Source organism: Geospiza fortis, unplaced genomic scaffold (assembly GCF_000277835.1).
Source record: "Geospiza fortis unplaced genomic scaffold, GeoFor_1.0 scaffold147, whole genome shotgun sequence".
Taxonomy (NCBI): Eukaryota; Metazoa; Chordata; class Aves; order Passeriformes; family Thraupidae; genus Geospiza; species Geospiza fortis.
Genome location: NW_005054372.1, coordinates 290,111 through 298,371, shown reverse-complemented (window position 1 = coordinate 298,371; position 8,261 = coordinate 290,111). Strand labels below are relative to the sequence as shown.

Genomic DNA, 8,261 nt, shown 5'->3' with positions numbered 1-8,261 from the left:
CAGGAATGAGTGGTGCCTGCCCAGCTGGAGCTGGGGAGCTGGAAAAGATGCAGGCACCATCTGCACATCAGTAACTTGACAGCAATACAGTTTAGGAAAAAACTGACATAAGTTTTAGATTTTATTCATTCGTACATTATTTACAGCAGTTGCTTTCATATTACAATTCTCTTTCATCTTTTCAGTTTTCACTTATAAAAAATTAACCAAATAAACCTTATATAACCAAATTTATCACAGCAGGTCTGGTTAATTTTCACAGTTACAGCGGCCATCAGGAACAGAACTTAAGTACCTACAAGTCACTTGTGCAGAGCACCCGGCCTGCCCCTGCCTGAGGTCACCCTGCTGGCCCTGGAGAGCTGCCTGGCTCCCGGGGCTGCGTGGGCCACGCTGGGGAGGCTGCAGCTCAAAAGCCTGAAGCACACCAAGGGATAACTTGTACCCATCTTAACACCTGCCACGCCTGGGGATGGTTTGCATTGCTACCTTGATGGTAAGCAAACAGCTTTCCAACAGAGCTGACTCCTGCTTCCCTCCACAGAAAATGGGAGCATATGATTCTCTTTTCTGCCATTGCTGAGCCCCAGAAGTGCAGTAGCAGAATGTGCTGGGGTACAAAACTGTGGCAGTAAGTGTTCACCTTCCTCTGTGTGACTCTGACAGCTCTTCCTTACGTCTGTCTCTCCCACCAGGAATGGAATTTGCAGTAACTCAGCCCTAACTGCAGTGAAAAGCCTGCAGTGCATCAGGGCTGGCAATGACCCAGCTCTAGGGACCCCACACGGGCAGGTTCTCTGCCAAGGTGACACCCAGCTCCAGAGACTGATGGCCTTCCCCTGTACTTCATCCTGCTCCCCAGGTGCAACAGCACCCCTTAGGAACACACACACAGTGTGCTCCTAACAGCATCACCTTCATGAACCATCTCCCTGGGCTCTCCCCCACGTGCTCTTTTGCTTTACAGTGGTAATTATTGCTGTTTTAGAGTATGTTCGTTTTTCTTTGAGGACTTGTAGCCACTTCCCATTACAGATACAGTACATACTATGCTGAACATAGAAAACACAAGACTCATTTCACATTGGTCTTGTACAACGGGGAGGAGATGCAGAGTAAGAGGCTGTTTGGGGGAATCCAAGTTTCTTATTTAGACATGAGTGAGTAAGCCACTGCTTTAAACACAAGCAGTTCTGGGAAGCAATTTAGCCTGTTTGTTGTTGGTTTTGTTTTTTTTTAAATTGACATTGGACATTTTCCAAATGCATACCACACATCTGCTTAACACTACCAAAAATATTATTTTTTCTTTTACTGCATTTGTCTCAAGAAGACTTTTGCTTTAATAAAATAACACAAGCACACAAACTGCTTAAAGCTAACTGCCCAGCACAATCATAAGTACAACTCACAAAGCAACTGATGCTTTGTTAAACCTAATTACATTTAAAAAAATCAAATATACATATTACAAGGCAAAAGGATTAAGCTTTGGAGGAAAAGAAATTGGAAACAATATTAGCTGTAAGTTCATTACACTTACATAGGAGTAGCTGCTTCTGCATTCAAACGTGTTACTTGTAAATAAATTTACAGTTGCATTATGTATTTGTTATGCTCTTGGTCTCACTAGGTCTGTCTTCTACTATTTAGATGTTAAAAGCATGTTCTCTCCCACAGGTGATCATTGTGCAATACAAAGACAGCACTGAACAGTGATTTTAACTGTGATCAAACTCCAAATGCTGACTTGGAGCTTGTTATTTTAAACAATACTGTGTTTTGACTAAACTCTCGGTTAATCCAAATTATTCTCTTAATTTATTTTCTATGAAAGATACTCCCAAGCACCATTCAGGTAGCAGGTTTTGGTGGGATAAGCTCTGTTGCATAGTCTCTATGACTGAGGGATGCAAGAGCACACCAATTTTTCCTCAAGATTCTATGTGGATCTATTTTGAGGGAGAAAAAAAAGAAAATTTTCCTTTTGCATTTTAAAGCTTACTTAACACTTAGCATAACTTCATTTTCATTATGTGGTGCAGTATATTCCACTGCAAGGCTCCAGTTAGTGTCCAATTAAAATGCCTTTATTAAGCTTTAAGTAGAGTGCATACCAAGAGCATCACACCAGCACTAATGAAACACAGGCCCCAGCACACTGATTGTTAATTCAGGGGTAACCAGAGCTGGTTCCTGCCTTTGTGTGTTTGGCAATTTGGAAGTCCCTGCAGTTTCTATCCATTTGCACCTCTGCCAGCAAATCTGGCAAATTAAAAGGCGGCAGACCTGCATCACATACGGGCGTGGATCAGCGAGCACCAGCAGCAGCAAGGACTGGGACAAGGTTCTGCAAAGCCACAGCTCCTGGGGAATTCTGACCATGGGACTTTCTGTTCTTCCAGGTGGCCACAGCAAGGACAGGGCCCAGGACAGCCCTGGCACCAAACCCTTTCTGCTCCTGCTGCAGGTGAGCAGCCCCAGGACCCCAGCAGGCACATCCCAGCCCCAACAGCCTCTGCTGACCCTTGGTCCTGTCTCCCCTCCCCAGGGACTCAAATTCTGACAGTATGACCTGAAGAATCATCCTCATTTCCCATGGGGAGGAACACAGGCTGGAACAACCCCAGGGTTGTCCCCAGGGTCATTTGCCCCCTGCATTTGCTGAAAGGCAATTCTGAAATGAGTTCTGCAGGCTGCACCCTGCACAGGACCACGAAGCAGGATCACTTCTGGAGAAAGGTAAAGGCTTTCTCAGAGATAGCATCCCACACAGGGACAGAGGGGAGGGGAAAGAACAGCTTTCCACTGATGGCAATGCCCTGGACTTTTCTGCATCTCCCAGCAGAGACACAGGTGCCATTCCTAAGCATCTTGCAGGGGCTGTCTGCTTCACTGAGGGAAAACACAGCAAGAATTTACAACAAATACAAATTTAAGGGTTTCAAGTCAGACTAGGAACCACTTTCTTTGTTGGTTTGATTGCTTAGCATTATCAGCCTGGATCTGTTTAGGGGCCAAGCTTCCCAGAGAGCTTATTGCCAAATCTGACATGTGCTTGAGATGCCAGTTTGCTCAGGATGTGGAGGGAGTTCTCACTCACTCCACAGGGAATGGCCCAGGCTGTGCTGGAGGGCTGGGACAACCCCAAGGCTGTGGATCTCAGCCACAGTAATGCAAATTTTCCCTTCTTTCCTGTTTCTTTTTTTTTTTTTTTTCTTTTTTTTAAATTTTTGGACATGACACCTAGTGCTTTCCTCAGGGAACAAGGGCTCTGTCCCAAGCCCCTCCAAGCAAAGGACACTTGAGCAGTGTCTCCTGCCAATGCTGTCCTTGGAAAGAGAAACCCCCAAACTCAGTCAGGAAAATCCCCTCCCATCTCACACTGATGTGGGTCTCTGTTGGAATCAAGACTCAAGGACTGGCAGCAGTTCCAGATCAGCACCTCATCTGCTTGGGACCAATCCCACAACCACCTTGTGCTGCTCCTCACCCACCCAGCCCTGAGCTGGGATGGGGAGAGTCAAGAGATGATGCTCAGGGCCAGAGAAAGGGCTGTGCTGATCTTTTCCAAGCACTTTGTTTAAACCAGTGCACCCTGAAAGGTGCAGAGCAGAGGGATGGATCTGCCAAAGGCAGCTCAACCTCACCGTGTCACCCTGTGAGCAGCACTGTGGTCTGCCCACACACTTCCCTGGCAGCAGGTGAGCCTGGCATGGGCAGAAGCCAGCACCCCCGACCCCAGAGCTGTGCCTGAGCTATGGCATTTAGGGAAACTTCCCATGAATGCAGACAGAACAACAGTATCATGTGGTGCTTTTAAGCCCAACCTCGGCAGCACCCCTGTCCCACTGCTTCCACCAGGGATGCAGCTCTGGCAGCCTGCACCATCTTCCAAGGAGAGCAAATCCCAGCCTATTTGGCAGCCAGCCCTTTCCTTCAGAGACAAGCTGTCCTGGCTGGAGAGCTGGGAGCAACCAGCTGGATTTCTTCCAAAAAGCCTGGTCACAAAGCAACTGGCAGAAGCATTAAGGGAATAAATTTTCTTGGCAGCTACCGGCCAAGTGGCAACAACTCAATCCTTATCAGTGCATTTCCATGTGCTGGGGAGGAATGCAGACAGCACCCCCAAAGCCACACCTTCCCAAAGCACCTCTTCCCCAGGAAACTCAACAGGTATTACAATCAGATACTGTAATATCATCAGGTAAAGTTTACACATTTTAGAAGAAAATACTGGTAAACCTGATGGTACTTCTGTGTCTGTGGAATCTGGTGGGATTTATTCCAGGTTTGGATTTTCTGACAGGATGTGGAGTTTTATTTCAAAGGCACAGGTATCAAATAAAACCAGCAACATTAGTTTAATTAAATAGCCTAATAAAAAAAGTTAATGTTCAATTTAGACTTTACATATTCCTCCCTTATTAAGAGACTAGTTTTTGCTTTTTGTTTTTTTTTACCCCTCTGGAAAGGTTTTAGTGCAGTGATTATATAGCAACAGAAAAATAAACTAAAAAAGGCACAAACTTTTGTGTTTTTTCTTTCAACTTTTGCTAACACTTCATATTTGTCTGTTTTACTTCGCTTAATAAATCACTGAATGCAGCAAGAAAATATTCTGCCGATTTCTGTACACTATACAAGAACCCCTACCAACAGTACATTATTTCAGCTTCAGGAGAAATGTACAGCATAGAAAGACTTTTAAAAATATAGTGCCCCATAGAGAAATTTTGTTAATTAAACTCATGGTGTCTTGCTACAGTGTCCTTCACCATCCTCATTACCCCCCTTATTGCTGGAACATGCTGGGACTCTGCCCCTCCGACTCCTCACAGGCTGGACTGAGCCCAAGCCAAGCAATGAGAGGACAGCTGGGGTTGTGCCAAACAGCTCCTCCATCCCCAGCACCAGTGCCTGGCCCATGGCCCTCGCAGGGATGGGCTGAGCCCCCTGCCCCCTATCAGCATCACCAGCCACATCTCAGTGCTGGGAAAGCTTCTGGCTGGAGAGAAAAGGGCAGCTCGTGGTAGGAGTGGGACAGACAGCACCCCATGTCCAAGGTCTGTGCTGTCTGTCCCCCCATCTGCCCCAGGGCTCCTGTCCTCTCCCCACACCCCAAGGCTCCTTCCTTCTGCAGCTCTCCTGCTGACTCTTCCATTCTATTTGCAAGCGTGGTTAACATATGCTCTACCCCTTCACCAACTTCAGCACAGTGAGGCGGGGGGGTTCCCCCCTCACCACACACATAATACTTCATAAAATTACAATTGTTTTTCCCAGTAAATAAAGGGGTTTTCCCTTTACATGTATTAGCAGAGCCAAACCCCTCTACCCGCCCAAAATTAAGTGCAGCCAGAAATGGTTTTCTGTAATACCTCTGATACCACGCTTTAAAAATTAAAACCTATCAGTCTTCTTTGTCCCCAAGATGTAATTCATGCAAAGTTGCTATTTGTTTAAATAAGTTATAAAAGTTGATATCTCAGGCTAGAAGAAGCTGTAGTCTTGGTTATTCTTTAGTTGGCAGGCACTGTACATACATACCGGGTACAGACACATGCCGAATCTGCTTTGCATTGCTTTTTGCATTGTACAATTCACAAATCTGACATCATTAAAGCAGTTAATTACCTTTGATGGAAGGCTGCAGTGAGGCCATCTACATTTATCAAACAAGCAGCTGGTTAAGATAATAAGTACGCTCCCCCCCACCCTGGTGCTCCCCAAAATGCTATTATCTGTCACACGTTGCTTCTCTGAAGTGGTGAGATTTGGCGTGCACATTAATGTGCAAATGTGTTGCCATAGGAACTGCAGCCTCCATTACACCTCAACGACACCATTCAGCAAAAGCCAAAACTAAAAATAACAACAACAAAAAAATAACCCTTAAAAATAAGATGAAAACAAACAAAAAAAAAACCCCAAAAGGCAGCAAAGAGAAAGTCCAACGCACATGCGGAGTCTGGCCCAGGACTGCAGGTTACGTGTGGCTACGGAACAGCGCAGGGGATGCTTAGGTTTGATCTTAACTTCACACTATGGTACAATGGGGCTCAGTTCAGCCGGTCCGAGTCTGTGCTGGCTTAGGAAGGAGGGGGAGCTGGAGCGGAGTCGTGGTTACCGGATGCACCCGGGGTCTCTCAGACATTTGGCAGAATGAGGCACATCCAAAAAAAGTGCAACACCAGTGCCGTGGTGGCAGTGCGATGTGTTTGAGTGCGTGCGCTTCCCTCTTCATGCATTGTAGCAAGCGGGTTGGGGCGGAGGGGCAGGGTGCACCCCCCGCCTTTTCTCTGACAACTATTAACCAGTAGGTTACGGTAAGAGGAATGCATATTCTACTTACTGGTGCGTGAAATACTGAAAACTGCATTCAAGTAATATTTCTGCACTATTATGAATGCATCACTATGTTATGTTACACCTGGAAAAGGAGAGGACTATGTACACCAGAGCAGTTGAACTATTTTGCAGTAAGTTTCTGTGCTTTACAGAGGTACCTGGGAAGGAGAGGCCGCTGCTCCGCTCTGCCCCGCTGGGTTGCAGGGCTCCCAGCACCACCACCTACAGCATGCGAGGAAGGGGCGCTGCTCAGCCGGCCCATTGAGCTGAACGGAGCAAACCAAAACGTGATGTGAGGGTACAAAAACTCTAACCCAAAATTGGCAAATCAATGGTGATGAGAAATAGAAGGATAATTTATTATTTTTGAAGGGGGAGAAAGGGGGGAAAAAATACTTTTTTTTTTTGTTTTGGTTGGTGGGGGTTTTTTTTATTCTTCCCGCAGCTGCAGGCGGTAGCGGTGGTAGCGGACCTGGAAAAACATTCTCTCCAGTAAGGAGCGCGTCATCCCTGGCAGGGCGTAATGTTCAACGACACCCACGTGCTTGAAGCCCAAGGACTCGTAGAGCTTGTGGGCTGCCATCTTCACGGCCGTGGTTCCCAGCACGACAGAGGAGTAGTTGTTGAGCATGGCGAACTCCAGCACCTTGCGGCCCAGGGCCTTGGCGATGCCTTTGCCGCGGTAGTTGGAATCCACGGACATGCGCCGGAGCTCCACCGTGTTGTCCTCCTCATTGCCCCGCGCTGCCACGATCCCCACCACGTTGCCGTCCAGGACGGCCACCCAGAAGCAGGAGCCTGTGGGAGATAAAGCAGCACATGGAGTCACCCCCGATGGACAAATGCCCACTGCCGAACACACATCTGGGAGCAGGGCCTGGGGTCCAAAACCACGTCACATCTGGGGACTAATGACCTCCATAAATAAGGAACAAACACTCTTTTTCCCTGACAGCCTGAAGGAAATGCTGTTTTCCCAAGGAAAATGCACAGGGGCTACAACTGGCTCTTGTAGAATATGTGAAGGTCTCCCATGAGCCTTCTTTTCTCCAGCCCAAACAGCCCCAGCTCCCTCAGATGCTCCTCACAGAACTTGCGCTCCAGACCCTTCAGCAGCCTTGCTGCCCTTCTCTGGACATACTCCAACATCTCTGCATCCTTCCTATGTTGAGGGCCCCAGAACTGGACACAGGACTCAAGGTGTGGCCTGACCAGTTGCTTAATTATCACTCAAGAAAGCCACTATTCAGTACAGCAGTCAACCATGGGCACTGAGAGCTCTCTTGCCCAGATGAAAAGCACTGACTTTCAGTGCTCTGGAGCAACACGAAGAAGAAGACCCCATGACAGGAGAAGCCCTTGGTGCAGGCAATGGCCTTCTTCCTGGCTGCTAAGCAGAAGAGAACCTGACTTGGGCAGCAGCTTCATCTTCTGCACCAACCCTGCCAACTGCTCCAACCCAAATGCATGGCCCATCTCTGTAAGACCTGAGTTATGCAGTCCAGGGGGGTGCTCAGGGGGGCAAAGGACCATCCCTCCGGAAAAACCAGGGTAAACAGGAGTAAGACAACTCAGTATACTTTGTCACTGAAGGAGAGCAAAGCATGGGATGGTGGTAGGAGGTGCCTTTGCAGCTGCTCTAGGAAAAGTGCACCTTGAGACTCCATGAAGCCATCCGAAAGAGATGCCCAAGATCTTCCCCACTTCCCTGTGGCACAGTCCAGCTTCCAAGGAAAAGCTGGCTACAAACAAGGGACAGGTTCACCTCAGCACACCGCACTCATCCTCACATTCAGAGGAATGTGCAGCTCAGCGATGCTCACTCTTGTTCCCACTGTGAGCAAGTCATCATGCTGCTGCTATCTAGGTCAACAGCTAATTTTTAAAACACCAGAGCCCATCTTGACCCA

The 8,261-nt window shown here is 47.5% G+C and overlaps 1 protein-coding gene across 1 annotated transcript in view; it reads right to left on the bottom strand.

Annotated features, from left to right (window-relative positions):
- Positions 1-90: 90 nt before the first annotated feature.
- Positions 91-8,261, bottom strand: part of NAT8L (N-acetyltransferase 8 like) — a 32,264-nt gene continuing 24,093 nt past the window's right edge. Inside the window, 1 exon segment of the mRNA XM_031060064.1 lies at positions 91-7,149. Coding sequence (XP_030915924.1) covers positions 6,782-7,149 — 368 coding nt within the window. The 3' untranslated portion in view covers positions 91-6,781.